The sequence below is a fragment of the Ictalurus punctatus genome, chromosome 7 (assembly GCF_001660625.3).
Source record: "Ictalurus punctatus breed USDA103 chromosome 7, Coco_2.0, whole genome shotgun sequence".
NCBI lineage: Eukaryota > Metazoa > Chordata > Actinopteri > Siluriformes > Ictaluridae > Ictalurus > Ictalurus punctatus.
The window spans coordinates 10,493,869-10,512,542 of NC_030422.2; the positions used below are offsets into that span (position 1 = coordinate 10,493,869).

The 18,674-nt window shown below is 44.1% G+C and overlaps 1 protein-coding gene across 1 annotated transcript; it reads left to right on the forward strand.

Annotated features, from left to right (window-relative positions):
• The first annotated feature begins 124 nt into the window (after positions 1–124).
• Positions 125–18,078, forward strand: usp33 (ubiquitin specific peptidase 33). Its single transcript, XM_053681952.1, has 24 exons — positions 125–482; positions 5,314–5,410; positions 5,662–5,715; positions 5,861–5,923; positions 7,464–7,616; positions 7,755–7,845; positions 8,398–8,467; positions 9,231–9,344; positions 9,963–10,041; positions 11,097–11,400; positions 11,538–11,651; positions 11,765–11,877; positions 11,976–12,148; positions 12,297–12,367; positions 12,555–12,588; positions 12,802–12,847; positions 13,147–13,327; positions 13,663–13,789; positions 14,507–14,676; positions 15,272–15,353; positions 15,450–15,558; positions 16,181–16,283; positions 16,437–16,505; positions 16,590–18,078. Exons 2-24 carry the CDS (start codon positions 5,327–5,329, stop codon positions 16,745–16,747), a joined length of 2,562 nt encoding a protein of 853 aa, XP_053537927.1. The 5' UTR covers positions 125–482; positions 5,314–5,326; the 3' UTR covers positions 16,748–18,078.
• Positions 18,079–18,674: the final 596 nt, after the last annotated feature.

An 18,674-nucleotide genomic window follows, 5' to 3' on the forward strand; every position in this document is an offset into this window, starting at 1 on the left:
CCGGGAGATCAAAATTCAAATCTGCGTGGATTTTTGCTTGTTGTTCCCGCGTCTGACCGCTGGAGGGCTAGTCACTGTTTTTGACATTTACGCCCAATCATTGGCGGAATACCAAACGGCGCCTTATTAATAAAAAGGTAGTGCACTACGTAGTCGGTGGACTTCCGTTATTCCACACAGTACGTAGTGCGCATGTATAGGGATTTGATAGGCGTTTGGAATTCGGCAGTTTTCTGTTGCTCCGAACCGGAAGCAGCGGTAACGACTGCATCATGTTGTGTTACAGGGCGAGGATAGTGAATGTCAGCCGTTGCTAGGTGGATCTCTACAGTAATCGCGTCACAAAATAAGATGATTTAAAATATATATATATATTTAAAAAAAAAACATGATGTAGCGTGATAAAGGACGAGGACGAGATTCTGAGATCTTCATCAGCAAGTCGGAAGCTTTTATTTACGTCGCCGCGCGCTGCTTTGAAGGTAAAGCCGTGCAGCTGCGTCAGCTCTGCTAACGGTAGATAAGTTAGCTAACGCTAATGTGCTACCAGGCAGAATGTACTATTTCTAAAATATAAATATATATGTATATATATATATGTATATTCTTAAATGCTTCTATTCCTAAATCATCGAATGAACGCTCGTTAGGTTTAGTTACGTAAGCCGTAGGTCGGCTAACAGCTAGCTAGCTGGCTAATATTAGCTGGGTCAGGATAGCACAGCTGTCAAATAGCCGTAAGGACGCAGTGCGCATGCGCAGCGCTCATTTTCACAGTGGTAGTGTACATTGAACTCTTCACAGTCGCATGAAAATATTTAATTTAAGACTAAATCATATGAGAAATGAAGCCTCAACATAATGATAAACACTTTAACACGTAACACAAACAGACTGGTGGTGTTTGTTGGAACCGTTTGGATGTAAAGAGTTATAAATGATGGGATTTTGTTCTTGTGTGTCTTCTCTCTCTACATCTGATCATCAGCAGCGTCGTTTCTCTCTCAGAGCTTTCAGATCTTCTCTCTGGTGCAGGCTGTACTTCCTGTTTATAACGCCACAGCTCAGGTTCCAGCGCCACCAAGTCGTGTAATAACCAAATACCCGGGATTATACACACACACAGGTGCAGAGACAATAACAAACCCGGGTGTAAGTCTGATCGTGGACGGGGAGGACACGGAGAGAGAGAGCTGTGTCAGTGGAGCGCTGGACGCTTTGATTTCAGCTTTGCTTGTATCCTGAGTCACTCTGTAACGCACAATGCTACAGAAAACAATCCCACAATGCATCAGGGCTCATTTGAATCTGGACCCCACACTTTTCTTCTTGCGTCTTTGGTTTCAGTGTGTTTTTGTTACTTGATTTAATGTTTGCAAAATGTTAGAGTTCTTTTGTGTATGGGTAGAATCCACGCCAATTAGCCTAATTCTGCCCGAGTGGACCCCGAACCTCACATCTGTACAGCGAGATAGGCGCAATAACACCGTCAAAGATTTTACACCCAGTTCTAATCGGGAGGTCTATTTTGTTGATGATGATTCAGCAGAAAACCTTCCTCATTACTGCTTACTGGTAGTTATTTGGGTTTCATTTATCTCAGGGATATAAGCCGTCTGGTTCCAGAGGTCAGGAACACATCCAATGTGTAGATCCAAGAAGACCCTCTGCATTTCTGTCCTGATGCTGTCAAGGCCACATGCTTTTCTGTCTTTGAGCTTCATTTGGTAATTTGATAATCAAGTGGGTTCTGATTATTTATTTTTTTAAATGATCTTCTGTAAGATTACGTGGGGGACTTCTTTAAAGAGTGATTCCAAATAGGTTTTTCCATATTGTTAGGTCTTTTACGGAGATATCTTGGGTTTGTTTAGCGTTTTTTTCATTGTTTTATTTCTCCCAGAACTGATTTTGATTAATGGACCTTTCACTGGACTTTCCCCTTAATGTCTGGTGGTAGTACTGCTGCTGCTGCTGTTGTTGTTGTTGTTGTTGTTGTTGTTGTTTTTCTTCTTATAAATCATCAGTTTATAGTTATTAAGTACTTAAGAACAGTAATTTAGTCTGAGTTCAGTGTTTGGTAATAGTTTGTGGTGTTTGTTAGGTGGGCTAGCTGTCGGAGTTTCTTTTTTGCATGTGCACGTTCCGTAACAGACGGAATCATTGTTTACGATTTTTCTTCATTTTACACGGGTTTGCTTTGGTTGCAGGTACATGGTATATTCCATTGGTCTGTTTCACTGCTAGGTTTCCGTTAGTTTGGTTGGGCTGGAACTCGGTTATTAGAAATTTGTTAATAAGATTAGTAACATCTGCAGAACTCTTAATACTGGAAAATTCAGACACGCTGTTGCGGGTCCATTTATAGCACAGATTCACGTTGCGGTTATTTGATTGCTGAGTTCGGCAGAGGTCCGATAAAGGTAACTGTGGTCTGACAGTGAATGCACATGTACAGGAGGGGTCCATGTCGGTAATGGCATAATCAACTACACTAGACCCAAGAGCTGAGCAATAAGTGAAGCGACTTGACGGGTCCCCTCGGATCCTAGCGTTACAGTACAGGCCCAGGCTTCGACAGACCTGCACTAACTTCTTATCGTTCTTATTTATAACAGGATCTGGGTTGACTCTTCGTTTTGTTGTAAGGGCGAAATGTGTTATTTTTTCCCCATGGATATGTGCTATCACTTTCCGAACCTGTCCTGGCGTTGAAGTCTCCACACAACATGAGCCTGGAAATGGCAGGTTTCTGTGTGGAGATTGTGGAAAAAGTCATCACTGTAATATGGGGACTCTGCAGGTGGAGTATAAACTGCGCAGATAAATAGGCTTTTGTCATTCTTCACTACACCCTGTTTAAGCTGATGACAAATGTGAGCTCTTTATTTATTTATTTTTATTTTTAAAACAATCGACAGGTAGGGTCTAAGATCGTCTTTATACCAAGTGATTACTCCCCCAGAGTCTGAGCCATGTTTTATATACGCTCTTTTATGGGATGGTAGAAGGATTTCTTCGTATCCTGAGGGACAGCGAGTTTCCGTGTCTGACACATAGGATTGATTGATTGGTTCAAGTGGCTATGTAAATGAACTGTAGCAGTTGCACCTTTCCAATTTCTGTGGGATTATGAGTATGTATTACGTCGAACTACATCGGCGTACGTGGGATGCTGCAGAGGTAAAAGAGGTGGAGTTTCATTATAAGGTGCCCTTCGCCACAGGGCATTGCTTAAGACGCGATCCTGTCCCTGTGCATGTCTGAATTCAGTCCTTGAAGGCTGTGCTTTGCTAGAATGGGATTGGTTGGACTGGGATTTGTTGACCATGGTGCTAAGGTGTCCTCACGTGGTGTGTGTGTCCCTTCTGTCTAGGTGGCTGGTGGGGTTTGTGGTAGTTGGTAGATGGTCTTTGGCCTTGAGGTTCTCTAGATTCTGATTCCCTCCTGGTGTGGTCAAGTAGGTGTGCGTCTGTTATGGTTGGATGCTGTGCAATGATGGTGATATTTTCCATGATTTTTTTAAATGAGAAAAAACACCCAGTTGAAATGGTTATACTAGCTTTTGGGAACGCCATACGAGCATTTTCAGCCATCTTCTTCACTGAGTCTGTTACTTTGTCTCCTTTGGAGTGCATGTCGTTTGTGCCAGGGTGAATTACTGTGTTTTGAGGGTAATGTAGCTTGGACTGGCAGAGTAGCTTGAGTGCAGTGTCCGTGGTGGGACATCATAACTTTGCAACCGTTGGAATCTGTAAGAACTGCAGTCTTTGGGTGTTGTGGGTGGCTGGTAGGTGGTTAGTTGGCTGGTAGGTGGTTAGTTGGCTGGTCGATGGGGTGGTTAGTTGGCTGGTCAGTGGGGTGGTCAGCTGACTGGTCAATGGGGTGGTCAGCTGACTGGTTGACGGGGTGGCCAGCTGACTGGTCGACGGGGTGGTCAGCTGGCTGGTCGAGGGGGTGGTCGGTGGGGTGGTCAGCGGGCTGGTCGAGGGGGTGGTCAGCTGGCTGGTCGGTGGGGTGGTCAGCGGGCTGGTTGAGGGGGTGATCAGCTGGCTGGTCGAGGGGGTGGTCAGCTGGCTGGTCGAGGGAGTGGTCAGCTGGCTGGTCGAGGGGGTGGTCAGCTGGCTGGTCGAGGGGGTGGTCAGCTGGCTGGTCGAGGGGGTGGTCGGTGGGGTGGTCAGCGGGCTGGTCGAGGGGGTGGTCAGCTGGCTGGTCGAGGGGGTGGTCAGCTGGCTGGTCGAGGGGGTGGTCGGTGGGGTGGTCAGCGGGCTGGTCGAGGGGGTGATCAGCTGGCTGGTCGAGGGAGTGGTCAGCTGGCTGGTCGAGGGGGTGGTCAGCTGGCTGGTCGAGGGAGTGGTCAGCTGGCTGGTCGAGGGAGTGGTCAGCTGGCTGGTCGAGGGGGTGGTCAGCTGGCTGGTCGAGGGGGTGGTCAGCTGGCTGGTCGAGGGGGTGGTCAGCTGGCTGGTCGATGGGGTGGTCAGCTGAATACTTGGTTTGTTGGGTGATTAGTTGGCTGTGAACTGGAGGCTAGTGGTGGTGGTGTGGTTGTTCTTATTGGTTGTTAGATTGAGTGTGCTCTGATTGTGCGACTGTTTGATTTCCTCAGTTGAGGTGGTCAGCTGCTGTTTGAGACTGTGAATCTGGGACTCTTTCTGCAAGGGTGCTAAAGCTCTGTTTCTCAGATTTTTCAAACATAGCCATTTATGGTCTGTCACAGCTAGCTACTGGTGATACTGGTTAGCAGGGTAAAATCAATGCCTAGTTACCTTTTTTTTTTTTTTTTTTTTTTAGATAGTTTGCTTTTACGTATACTTTTATAAAGTCATTTTCCTCTGTTCCCCTAAGTTTCTCTTGCTCTTATTTTAGTTGGTATCCTGTAGTTGATCTGTGGTTGATGTCCCAGTTAGCGGATTAGCGTAGTATCACCTTTTTGTTCATTTTGGACAAAATAAATGATTAATATGTTCCAGTATTGTCCAATGTGTCTTCTGGATATTTAACATTAAATTTGCATATTTCTTCTCTTGCCTTTCTATTTAAAACCAAGAAAATTTTATGTTTGTTTAGGAGCTCATGTTTTTGCTGCTGATTTACTCACTGCTCTCTCTCACTATCTCTTTCTGACTCTCTCTCTCTCTCTCTCTCTCTCTCTCTCTCTCTCTGACTCTCTCTGTCTGATGCTCTCTCTCTGACTTTGACTCTCTCTCTGACTTTGACTCTCTCTCTCTGACTTTGACTCTCTCTCTCTCTGACTCTGACTCTCTCTGACTCTCTCTGATGCTCTCTCTCTGACTCTCTCTCTCTCTCTCTCAGCTGTGGTAAAGGGATGCCAGCTGCCTCGAGCTGTGATTGTCCGCACCTGGAGTGCGTCGGAGAGATCACTAAAGAGGAGCTCATCCAAAAGTCTCATGTGAGTAGACACGGTCCGATCAACGGTAATTACGATTTGAAATCAACTCCATTAACAACGTGACATGTTTTTATTTATTTTATATCTCTGTCACTCTGTCATTTTTAATCTATCTATCTATCTATTAATACATTTTAAAGCTGAGCTATAAGTAACATATTTATATTCAAGTTATTTAAATTAAATGTTGGATGGAGCCTTCTTATATTTTTTATTTGTATATTACTGATAACGTCACTGTGTGACTTCAGGGCCAGTGTCAGGACTGCAATGTCGATGGGCCAAACCTGTGGGCCTGTCTGGAAGTAAGTGAAACGGAAAAAAACCCCAAAACAAAAGCAGGATTATACAGTAGACTCAAGAAATATTGGTACCCTTTAAAAGAATGAATGTGAATGTATTTTTTTTTATATATTAAGTTTGTGTGTGTGCGCATTTGTTTCCCTCTAGAATGGCTGTGCTTATGTCGGCTGCGGAGAGTCTCACGCCGACCACAGTACGGTCCACTCTCAGGTGTGTGATCCTTCGAGTTTCATTTTTTAAATCCATCGTTAAGTGATTACACACATTAAACGTACTCGCTGACAGATTTAAAGTCTTCACATACACTCTGGCACTAAAGTGTGGGGCTCGGTCTCACGAAAGTACCAGGGGCTCAGTCTCACGAAAGTACCAGGGGCTCAGTCTCACGAAAGTACCAGGGGCTCAGTCTCACGAAAGTACCAGGGGCTCAGTCTCACGAAAGTACCAGGGGCTCAGTCTCACGAAAGTACCAGGGGCTCAGTCTCACGAAAGTACCAGGGGCTCAGTCTCACGAAAGTACCAGGGGCTCAGTCTCACGAAAGTACCAGGGGCTCAGTCTCACGAAAGTACCAGGGGCTCAGTCTCACGAAAGTACCAGGGGCTCAGTCTCATGAAAGTACGAGGGGCTCAGTCTCAGAGGCGCTGCAAACACTTACACACCCTCCATCAGCACGCTCACACCGAGCTTAGGAGCGCTGCAAACACTAATCACCGAGTCACACTCGAAGAAGAAAAAACACATATTAATAATAATATTAACAATAACGTGAGTTGAGTCTAAAGATTTTCAGATTGTTAGGGATGAGTCAGAACATTGTCTGATTGTTAGGGATGAGTGGGAACATTGTCTGATTGTTAGGGATGAGTGGGAACATTGTCTGATTGTTAGGGATGAGTGGGAACATTGTCTGATTGTTAGGGATGAGTGGGAACATTGTCTGATTGTTAGGGATGAGGCAGAACATTGTCTGATCAGTCTGGATAAGCCAGAACGTTGACAGATTGCTAGGGACGAGTCAGAACAACCGCTGGTCAATCGGGATGAGTCAACATTGGCTGTAATTTAGGGATGATTCAGAACATTGCTGATGGATAGGGATTTTTAGGTATGAGCCAGAATGTGTGCTGATTACTTACTGCTGATTTTGGCCAGCTTTGTGCAAAATCGTGAGGCTCAGAGCCAGCACTGTGCACTGTGAAGCTAAAGCACGTTGCTAAAGCCTTTATCCAGTCTGCCTCTGAATATTTCATGTCCTTCAGAAACAGCTAGTCAGATTGTATTTTTTTTGCCCACAAATGGAAGGAGAAGGGAAAAGCTAATCCATCGTCATGAATAATGTAGTGACTTCTGCACTGCAGTGTGTGTGTGTGTGTGTGTGTGTGTGTGTTGCTGGAGACCAGTCCTCACTGCCATGCCCCACTTCTCAACACTGCCCACCACTAGCACATACACACACACCCCCACACCATATGCTTCCTTTTCCTGGAGAAAATGGAATGGTGGAATATTTCACTGATTTGGGAATCTGATTTTGGGAATGTCTGAACAGTACTGAGTGTATGTATTGGTGTCATAAAGGACCACCATGCCCTGCATTATTTCCATCTCAAAGGCAACGTACAAGCCCTCTGATGTGACAATTCCCAAACATGGTTTGGGAGTTGTTTTTTCTTTCCCGAATGTGTATATAATGTGTATGCATATATCTTTACGTAAAACTTTTTCATCTAAATCCCTGTGGATTTCCAGGAGACGCAGCACAACCTGACAGTGAATCTGACCACGCTGAGGGTTTGGTGTTACGCCTGTTCCAAGGAAGTCTTCCTGGACAGGAAGCTGGGCCCTGTAACCCCGCCCCCTGGCGCTGCCAAACCCATCTCACCTGTCCCGCTGCCTGGCCAGGTATCCTACACCCAAAGTGTCTGGTGAACGTGATGCCTTTACTCTTCCGCATATGTTAATTAATCTGTTCGAACATGTGCTAAATAAACTCTTCGAGTCCTGAGGGGATTAACTGTCTGCGTAACCCTGTGTGATCAGGATCCCAGAGTTCCGGGCAGCCCCACCGCCCTGAGAGCACCCGAGGATCTGGACATGGACACCGAAGATGAAGACGACCCGAGGACCAGAGGTAAGTCAAAAACAAAAATTCTAAAATCTGATTGGTTAGAAGGTGTTAAATCATTTTCTACAGCAGCAGCGGCCTTTTTAAGGCATCACCGTTACTATAGTAACAATTCGTTCGTACGGAGGACAAGTATATATTGTAAATAGTTGTTATAGCATAAGCAATAACTGATTTTTAGTGTTTTAACTATAAATGTTGCTGCAAACGTTAGTAGAAACGGATAAAAGGCACAGTGTGTTGTGTAATAAATCACATTGCTGATGTATAAGAGGAATAAAACACTCAGAATCAGAATCTTATCGTATCATGTCATGTGCAAGGCTGATGTTAACACCCCTAATATTTAGCGCTGAAAGTTTTACTTACGACTGTCTTATTAGTATCTTATAACTACGACCACTTGTTATTACTCTTAATAACTACTCTTAATAACGGCACACACTTGGACTTAGATACTACGGCGTAGACTTTGTATTTTTGCTTCTCAGCTGTTTACGATATGTTCCCTGTGGCACGGGTTAAACCCTGATTTACGTTCGTTCTGCTCTCCTGCAGGTCTGACCGGCCTGAAAAACATCGGCAACACCTGCTACATGAACGCAGCACTACAGGCGCTGTCCAACTGGTGAGAGACGCATATTTATTTATTTATTTATTTATTTTCACCTTCCTCACCTCGTTAAGTGTGAAAATCGCTCTTCTCTCACTGTGGGCTGTGAAAATGGCCGCTGTGCTAGTCAGGGAAGGTGTTTTTTTTTTTAACGTCTGTTTAACCCCCCCTTAGGATCATGATGGTCAATTTCAAGTCCAGAAGCTAGATTATCATAAATAATCATCGGCCTAATTGTTCAAATTTCCAAAGCTTATCGAAGTTCATTCTAAAAATATGAAAAGTGCTGTTACGGTCATATTAACATCAAGAGAGGGAAAAAAAAGTGGGCTGGTGAGAGAAACAAACTTGTTTCACGGAACATTAAATGTAACTATAAATGGATAAAAGTTATGACTTTGATCTTCAACGAATGAAAAATGGCAAACCTCGGCAATTTGCTGTCGTATAAGAGGAATATAACACTTCGGGATGTGACGATGTCGTTGATCTAGGGTGTTTTATTCCGAGTAGTGGAATTCAAGTAACGACATGTTGCTAAGGATGTACTTCTAGACAGAACATGTACTTATGGACAGACCTTAGGATTAGGACTGTAGCTCTGGTTCTGGACTTTGGTAACACTAATGGGACAAACATTAAACTACACCGTATACCACAAATGCAACATAATGCATTTAATGATTTTATTTTTAATAAATTTCTCTTTTGCTTTAAAGCACCTTTTTGTCTTTGTGTCATTACATAGCATTGTGTTCTTCTGTATTTTGTGTTTCAGTCCTCCACTCACTCAGTTCTTCCTAGACTGCGGTGGTCTGGTCCGAACAGACAAGAAGCCGGCACTGTGTAAAAGCTACCAGAAGCTCGTTACAGACCTGTGGCACAAAAACAGGTGGGTATATATACACCGATCAGCCATAGCATTAAAACCACCTGCCTAATATCGTGTAGGTCCTCCTTGTGAATCCCAAACAGCTCTGACCCGTTGAAGCATGGACTCCACAAGAGCTCTGAAGGTGTGCTGTGGTGTGTCATTTAACTCCTGTAAGTTGCGAGGTGGGGCCTCCGTGGATCGGACTTGTTTGTCCGGTACGTCCCACATGCTCAATGTTCGATCGGATTGAGATAAACACCAGGAACTCTTTGTCACGTTCCTCAAACCGTTCCTGAACAGTTTTTGCAGTGCGACACGGTGCATTATCCTGCTGAAAGAGGCCACTGTTGTTAGGGAATACCGTTACCATGAAATAGTGTACTTGGTCTGTAACAGTGTTTAGTTAGGTGGTACGTGTCAAAGTAACATACACATGAATGCCAGAAGCCGAGGTTTCCCAGTAGAACATTGTCCAGAGCATGACTGACAAAATTGCAACTGAACGGTGTATGGTATGAACGTTTAACTTTTCCTGAACACCACATTTCTGGTGTAAATGCTTCTGCGAATCATTTACGAATAAATGTGTTCGTATCCAGACTGATCCATTTTGTGTGTGTGTTTATTTCTTTGCAGGCCTTCCTATGTCGTCCCAACAAACCTGTTCCAGGGCATCAAAGCTGTTAATCCAATGTTCCGAGGTTACTCCCAACAGGTGAGTTCTTCACCAGATACCTGACGTTCTATCCATGATGTGTGTGTGGACAAGATTGAAGATTCTTGGTCCGTAGTCTTGGTCTCGATTGAGAGTTTGTAAACTTTAGTGAGTTGACGTATTAAAGCTCTGGGTTACTGATCAGAAGGTCAGGTGTTCAAGCCCCAGCACCGCCAGGCTGCCAATGTTGGGCCCAGTATCTGCTCCGGGGTGCCGTATCAAGACTGACCCTGCGCTCTGACATTCTGAAAAGATGGGATATGCGGGGAAAAAAACAAATCTCACTGTGCTGTAATGTGTATATATGACAAATAAAGTCTTCTTCTTCTTCATCCTGTTCTACTAGAAAACCGCCTAATCGTTGGTGTAATGCACGGACTAGTTAAAGTAAAGGCATGGCCTCAAAGGATTTGATTGTTTTCAGTCTCGATCTTGACTCAGTCTCACTTTCATTCGGACTCGATCTTGACTTGACGTCGACCTGGTCTTGGATTGGACTTTTCCTTATAGAACGTAGTTCTGTTACAGTATAAATTGGGGTTTGGTTAAGAAAAATACATCCCAAATTTTGTGCTTTGAGCATTATTAAGTCCATTATATAAGAAGACAAAAAGAACATGGCACAGCCGCGATTCTCCAGGAGGTCTAGAGGAGGCCGTCCACCAAAAGCCAGTGACCAGGAATGATAAGACCGATACAGACTGTGTTATGTGTTTATTGAGTCAGTAAAACCTGATAGCTGATGTTATGAAGTAAACAGTTCTTGGTAGTGATCCAGGACTTTTGAACCCTCTCGTATGTAACCTCTGTAACAGCTTGTGGATATTTGGATATTTGGTTTATCTAAGTGAAGTACTTTTTCAGCTACTGGAGCATAACAATCCCAAAGATTGAGGCTTGCAGTTTGCCTGATGGTAAATTATCTGCTGTAAGCAGGGTATTAAATAAACATATATTAACCTTCATAGTTAATTAGTCCGAGCCGATAACTCATAGAGCTGTTGAATATATTTTATTGTAACTGTGTGAACATCTTTGTGTGTCTCTCTTTTCAGGATTCTCAGGAGTTTCTACGCTGCCTGATGGACCAGCTGCACGAGGAGCTCAAGGAGCCGGTAGAAGAACTCGAGGACCAGAGTCAGACCGCAGGGGCAGACGAAGACGAGCCAGACGAGCCGGCCGAACCTCACGAGGCTAACGAAGCCAACACACTTATCTCGGATGAGGAAAAAGCAAGCCGAGAGCGGCAGAGGGACAAGAACCTCATCAACGAGCTGCACCGAGCCGACCTGGACAAGGACGAGGACACGGCGACCATCGTCAGCAGCCAGGGAGCCATCAAACACAGCAAGGCCACGGGTCAGTGCTCTGGTTGTGCTTCAAATTCTCAAACCCGTCTGGTCCGAAGGTGCAGGTGCAGCTCACGCCGGATGCTCCGTAAGATTATTCTTTCCATGGCTTTTTTAATCCGACGCCCGCTTCTCCTCTTCCTTCAGACAGTAACACGGAGATCCAAATCAGTGGCGGTGAGAACATTGGGTCCAAACTGTCCAGCAGCCCGCCCAAATCCTCCCCCATGTGGCCGAACTTCAACCCAGCACACAAGAAAGGTAGCAGAATTTTACTTTCTGAATTTTCAGATATTCACAAAACTCTTTGGCATAAAAAAAAAAAAAAAAAAAAGCTGACTGATTGAACGTGCGTGTGTGTGTGTCTGGGTCAGTGACCATGTTTGCTCCCCCGAAGAGCAAGCGGCAGAGGAAATACCGCAGCGTCATCTCCGACGTTTTCGACGGCACCATCGTCAGCTCGGTTCAGTGCCTGACCTGCGACAGGGTGAGTCACTCTGAGGCGTGTGTGCATGCTCATCGTGGTGTCTTTTTAAACGTTTTCTAGTACGTAATAATAATATGAACCTGCTCTCTTCTCCTCAGGTGTCAGTGACTCTGGAGAACTTCCAGGACATTTCCCTGCCCATTCCCGGGAAAGAGGATCTCGCCAGGCTTCACTCGGCCACTCATCAGACGTCGATGGTGAAGACGGGTTCGTGTGGCGAGGCTTACGCACCTCAGGGCTGGATTGCCTTCGTCCTCGAGTACATCAAGAGGTGCTTATGTATTAAACATATATATCAGTGTGGTGTTGAAACAGCGGCAGCCATTTTGAAACAGGAATCATTTTTACTCAATCACATCCAATATATCGTAGACCTTGAGCTTTTAATAATTTATTCTCTCGGTCTTGTTTATATGTAGCTGGTTCTGGGGCCCGGTGGTCACGCTACAGGACTGTCTGGCTGCCTTCTTCGCGCGAGACGAACTGAAAGGTAAGTAAGTCTTTCTCTCTCTCTCTATCATCATACAAATCATATTTAGGTGCATTATGGGTACTGTAGTTTGGGCCGTTTATCGCAGTATTTTAAAATTGGAGAGAGAAAAAAAGCAAACCTGCAATTATAGACGCTGCCCCTAAATGACCACAAAGAATACTTACATATTTGTTTTTCACTTTAGGAGACAACATGTACAGCTGTGAAAAGTGCAAGAAGTGAGTATGGTGAATATAACTAGTGTAAATATTGTGGTATTAGATTATTAGTGTTATTATATAGCCGTGTTTACTATACAGCTATTTATTTTGCATATTACAATAAGGTTAATAAAAAAAAAATCATACAGTCCGGTAAGTGTAGTACTATTAATCATTTTTCGGAAGGTTTCAGCTTTGTGTGTGTGTGTTTTTTTTTCTCTATCTTTTCAGGTTGAGAAATGGAGTCAAGTTCTGCAAAGTGCAGAGTTTGCCAGAGGTGCGTGATGAAAATCTGTTTCTGTGTTAAATTCAGTACAATGGTGTAATTGTCTGTTAACATATACAGTCTTAAAAGGTTACCTTTTCGTTTTGCTAATTTTATATTTCCACACGAATAACAAGTGAACTCTCGGAGAACAAGTGGCGGATGAATCAGTTGTTTTTGACGCTAAAGACATCGCGATCTTCTTCTTTGACTGGTTTCTTTTTTGTGGGTGTTAAACACCCTGATGACCCGAGTCCATTCTGCATGGCTGAGAAGGGAACTCCTATAAAGAATATTTCCTCTTATTCCAGATCTTATGCATTCATCTGAAGCGCTTCAGGCACGAGCTGATGTTCTCCACCAAGATCAGCACTCACGTCTCTTTCCCACTGGACGGCCTGGACCTGCAGCCCTTCCTGGCGAAAGACAGCTCGGCCCAGACCACCACCTACGACCTGCTGTCCGTCATCTGTCACCACGGCACAGCCAGCAGTAAGTTCTAATTGGCTGCTGGAGAGAGAGAGAGAACGAGATAGAGAAACAGAAACGGAGTCGATGATTTGCAGTGCAGCTGCAATGAAACAGTATCTAATTTTCAGAAATAATAACAGTAAAGTAAAAATGTTAGCATTGGTGAGAAATTAAAATCGTTATCCACTCTACAGCCACTTCATCTTGTAGTGTTACGCACAAAAGTGCATGGAAGTTTGCCATTTTGGAATGAATAACGATAGCTGGTTACGATTACTGAAGAATTTCTTTTGTAATATTTACATATGTTGAGTTATATTAAAGGTCACATGAGTTTGTGGTATTCCTGTGTGCAGGTGGTCACTACGTGGCTTACTGCCGCAACGACCTGAACCAGATGTGGTATGAGTTTGACGACCAGAGCGTGACCGAAGTCTCAGAGTCCTGCGTCCAGAACGCAGAGGCCTACGTTCTCTTCTACAAGTAAGTCCAGAGTCTGAGGGCTAAGGGGGTGTGGCCAGGTGAATTGGTGCAGAGATAATGGGGCATGGCCAGGTGAATTGGTGCTGAGAGATAAGGAGGAGTGGCCAGGGGGATTGGTCCAGAGAGCTAAAGGGGGTGGGACCAGGTGAACTGGTGCTGAGATAATCGGGCATGGCCAGGTGGCTTTGTGCAGTGAGATAAGGGGGTGTGACCAGGTGGCTTGGTGCAGGGAAATAAGGGTGCTTGGCCAGGTGGATTGGTGCAGTGAGATAAAGGGGCGTGGCCAGTTTGATTGCTGCAGGGAGATAAGGGGGCGTGGCCAGTCGGATTGCTGCAGGGAGATAAGGGGGCGTGGCCAGTCGGATTGGTGCAGGGAGATGAGGGGGCGTGGCCAGTCGGATTGGTGCAGGGAGATGAGGGGGCGTGGCCAGTTGAATTGGTGCAGGGAGATGTGGGGGCGTGGCCAGTTGGATTGGTGCAGGGAGATGAGGGGGCGTGGCCAGTTGGATTAGTGCAGGGAGATGTGGGGGCGTGGCCAGTTGGATTGGTGCAGGGAGATGTGGGGGCGTGGCCAGTTGGATTGGTGCAGGGAGATGTGGGGGCGTGGCCAGTTGGATTGGTGCAGGGAGATGAGGGGGCGTGGCCAGTTGGATTGGTGCAGTGAGACAATTTTAGGATTTGATGCATTTTTTTTGTTTGTTTTAACATGTGCTCCAGGAAGAGCAGCGAGGAGGTGCAGAAGGAGAGGCGGAGAGTGACAGCTTTGCTCGACATGATGGAGCCGAGCCTGCTGCAGTTCTACATCTCCCGCCAGTGGCTCAACAAGTTCCGGACATTCGCCGAGCCCGGGCCCATCTCCAATCGTGACTTTCTGTGCGCACACGGAGGTGAGGAAACGGCTTTTTTTTTTAATCCACTACCTCCATGACTACACCCCTACACACAGCAGCACAGACTGATCCGAGCGAGTTTAAATCCTACGCTTGTCCACTTCCTCTCAGCTCACTTTCCCTTCTGCTTCCTCTTTTCCGTTGTAAGCAGTTGAGGAGCGATCTCACATAAAGCCATAAATCAGAAATGTTTCACAAAGCCAGCTCCTCTGCTCTGATTTTATACTCCGAGTCGAAAGCAGTGGAAAAGTACTGAACACTGAATAAACCTATTTCTGTACTGAGTATTAGTCTATAGTTCTGACATCTTCACTGTTATTACTAAATAAAAGAATTAGTGCAGAAAGAAAGGAATTTCTTTCTTATTCTTCCTTCTTCTTCCTTTCCTCTGTCCTTCCGTGCTTCCTTCGTTTCATTTTTTGCTTCCTTCCTTCCTTTCTCTTTCCTTTTTTTTTTCTTACCCCTTCCCTTAATTTTCCCTTTTGTTTCTACCTTTTTTCTTCCTTCCTTCTTTCCTTCTTTAAATAGTGGAGAAAGGGAACTCTTCTGTGAGATTGTGTTCCTGAGTGTTGAGTTTCTCTCCTCTCTGCAGGTGTTCCGCCCCACAAGGCTGCATATATCGATGAGCTCGTGGTCATGCTGCCCCAAAACGTCTGGGACCACCTGTACAGCAGGTACGCAGTGATCACAGTGTGTGTGTGTGTGTGTGTGTGTGTGTGTGTGTGTGTGTGTTTTTCACTGGGGTTTGTAACGGTTGCCATGGTGATTAGGTATGGAGGAGGGCCAGCCGTCAACCATCTGTACGTCTGCCACACCTGCCAGCTGGAGATTGAGAAGCTGGAGAAACGGCGCAAGAACGAGCTGGACATGTTCGTACGGGTGGGACACCTTCTTTTCACCCGTTCCTATTCCCTTCTTTTATTTCCTGCCTTAATTCCTTTCTTTATTCATCACTTTATTCTGTCCCCCTTCTTCTTTCCTTTCCATCTTCCTTGTTCTTTTCACTCCTACCTTGGTCTTTTTACTACACCCTACCACCCCCTAACATTCATTTCTTTCTTCTCATTTTCCTTCTCTTTCTTTCATTTTATCACCTTTTTCCCCCATCTTAACTATTCTCCTTTCTTCCTTCCTTTCTTCCTTTAGTCCTTGTTTTTCCTTCAGTTCTTCCTTCGTTCCTTCTTTGGTTTTCTTTCATTGTTTTTCCTTCCTTCGTACTTCCTTCTTTTCTTTCATTGTTCTTTCCTTCATTCTTTTCTTTCCCTTTCATTTATTCTTTCCTTCTTTGTTTTTCCTTTCTTCCTATCTATCCAGTTATCCTGTCTCTCTATTTCCTTCCTTCCTTCCTCCATTTATTCTTTCCTTGTTGTTTTTTCCTTCCTTCCTTCCAACTCACGCTAACCACATGTTGGAGCACTTTCTGAGCCGCGAAGGAGTTTCAGATCTCTCTCTCCCTCTCTCTCCCTTTCTCATGTGTGTGTGTATTTCTTTCCTTGTTCAGCTGAACAAGGCATTTCAGGAGGAGGAGTCCCCCGTGGTCATCTACTGCATAAGCATGCATTGGTTCCGTGAATGGGAGGCTTTCGTAAAGGGCAAGGACAATGGTCAGTGTGCATGACATGATGGTGATGATGACGATGTGCAAAAATATGCACAGAACCAAAAATTACTATGTTCCAGTTTTACTCTGACCCTCTTTCCCCTCAGAAATTTAATTTAAGTGTGAATATACTTTTTTTTCCTTCTTCTTCTTTCAGATCCTCCGGGACCTATCGACAACTCGAAGATAGCTGTAAGCAAAAACGGCCACGTCACACTCAAGCAAGGTAACCGTGTTTTTTTGTTTTTTTAAACCGTGATTTGTCTTCTTTCCTGAACAACAACGTGGTCCCATGTCCTCTCTTCCTCAGGCGCTGATTCGGGTCAGATCTCAGAGGACACGTGGAACTTCCTGCACTTGATCCATGGCGGCGGTCCCGTGGTGACAGTGCGACCCAGCGTGAGCCACCAGGACCCCGACGCCTCTCAGGCTGAGGAGAAGATCGAGGTGGAGACTCGCGCCTTGTAGAGAAAAATAGGAAATCGGTCACTTTGCACTTGCCTTTCCCTCACACACTTCATTCCCTGTGTGTGCATTCTTTACAAAGTTATAAGTTAATAAACGTTGTGAATTACTCATGTTTGTATATATGACACTGATGGTTAGTTAGTTAGTTAGTTAGTTAGACTTAAAGGGGAAATTGTCCTGAAAATCAAATTGACACATTTTTTCTTTTGCTCCTATGTTGCTGTTCGGCAACAAGTAATGCTGTCTATCGCACGTAAAATCTTTCCTTTAAATACACACCATTTTTTAATCACATGCATCACTTCCAGCTTTCAAACCTAAGAAGGCAGAGCCTGTGGAACAGATTGTTTTGCTAATAAAATAAAGAGACGATGCTGGTTGTCCAAAATGGCCGCCCCATAACATTACGCTTTACGTTTTAAGATCGCTGTAAGCTATACAGGGTTGTAAATCACCCAGAAAAAAAAAACAGGTGGTGTGAGCAGAAATTAATTTATTTTTTGCGTGTGATAGATTTCTATTACGTTAGTGACATTGTCCGAAAGATTTTTTTGCTACAAAAGCAAATAACAAAAATATCTGTGGCGATTGAAAGAATTTTAGGAAATAATTTCATTGTGTAAATTTTCATTGTTTTTAGACGAACTGTCCCTTTAAAGGAGCGATAAACATAATTATGTATTAAAAAATGCTTAATTATTGATTAGTAGCTGGACAACACCTTTCGGTGCTGCGTAATGAATCGCTCGAATTGTGTGACCATTATCAAACTAATAAAACCTGACTCTTCTTGCTTCTTTAAAGAAAAATTATCAGAAATACTGTCAAGGATGTGTGTGTGTAATATATATCCAGGTGCACTCTAAGCTACGGGGAAAGCGTCTTTGTGAGCGACGTGTGCAATTATGAGGGGATCAAAACCGCCGAGTACCGTATTTTCCGGAATATGGGTCACCTCAGTGTTTAAGAGATATTGGTCGCATGAGTTGCAGTAATGTAGTAGGGATTTTTACTTAACATGCCCGTGACCTTTACTAGTATAGTTGAATTTAGTTTTTGTCCCTTTAGTGTTGCCGTAGTTTAGCGATCTTAATCCCTATGTCCTAATAAAGACGAAATCTTGTTTACTTTAGACGTAGAATTGTTTGGCTTCTCATAATATAGATGCTCATAAACATCCTGTACCCACCCGAGTTAACACCAAATAAGTATGTGTACTAGAATCAGGCCAATACGGAAGTTAAAATGAATACTTCGCTTTCCTAGAAGACAAAACAACCCACGCGTCTTATACTCCGGAAAATATGGTAATCTCAGCGTTCCCAACCAAACCCCCCCCCCCCCCCCCCCCCCCTTCAGTTTAGTACCGTAAAAGCAGCACATGCTCCAGCCCCAATGTCTGTCTATGAATGTACTTGTATTTAATGAGCTCTGTGTAGTCTATTATTTATTTCAGAAGGTTATGCGATCCGCTAGATTGTGTATAGACCTATAGAACACGCTAACCCAGATCCCGGAAGCATGCTCACAGGAAAGTCTAAGCTCTTCTTGATCGCATGTAGACGCTCGAAGAAAAAAAAAACCCCACATCCTGAAATGTGTATGTAAAAATGCATAAATTAAATATAGATCACCTTCAGCTTGTTTAAAAGCATTAATTTTTGTATATAATATCTTGATTTTTTTATTTTTTTTTTTACTGAATGCTGTATCTGTGCTTTTGAAATGTATAAATGTCAGTTTTGATTTTGGTCGGCTGAAATTAAACACAAAATATGCTGTGAAGAAAAAAAACAACGGCGCATCGATTTTATTTCATGAAAATGTAACTATTTTTTTTACGGGATGGTGATTTTTTAGGAAACATGAATCCATGATCAGGTTACGTCATTCTGGCACTGTTATTATAACAGCTTGTGAGTAATAC

Excerpts from the sequence above, each read along its gene's own strand:
- usp33 (XM_053681952.1), top strand. The coding sequence starts at position 5,327 with ATGCCAGCTGCCTCGAGCTGTGATTGTCCGCACCTGGAGTGCGTCGGA. Across the intron at positions 11,401-11,537 it reads CAAACACAGCAAGGCCACGG|ACAGTAACACGGAGATCCAA; the intron begins GTCAGTGCTCTG and ends CTCTTCCTTCAG. Across the intron at positions 12,848-13,146 it reads AAGTGCAGAGTTTGCCAGAG|ATCTTATGCATTCATCTGAA; the intron begins GTGCGTGATGAA and ends CTCTTATTCCAG.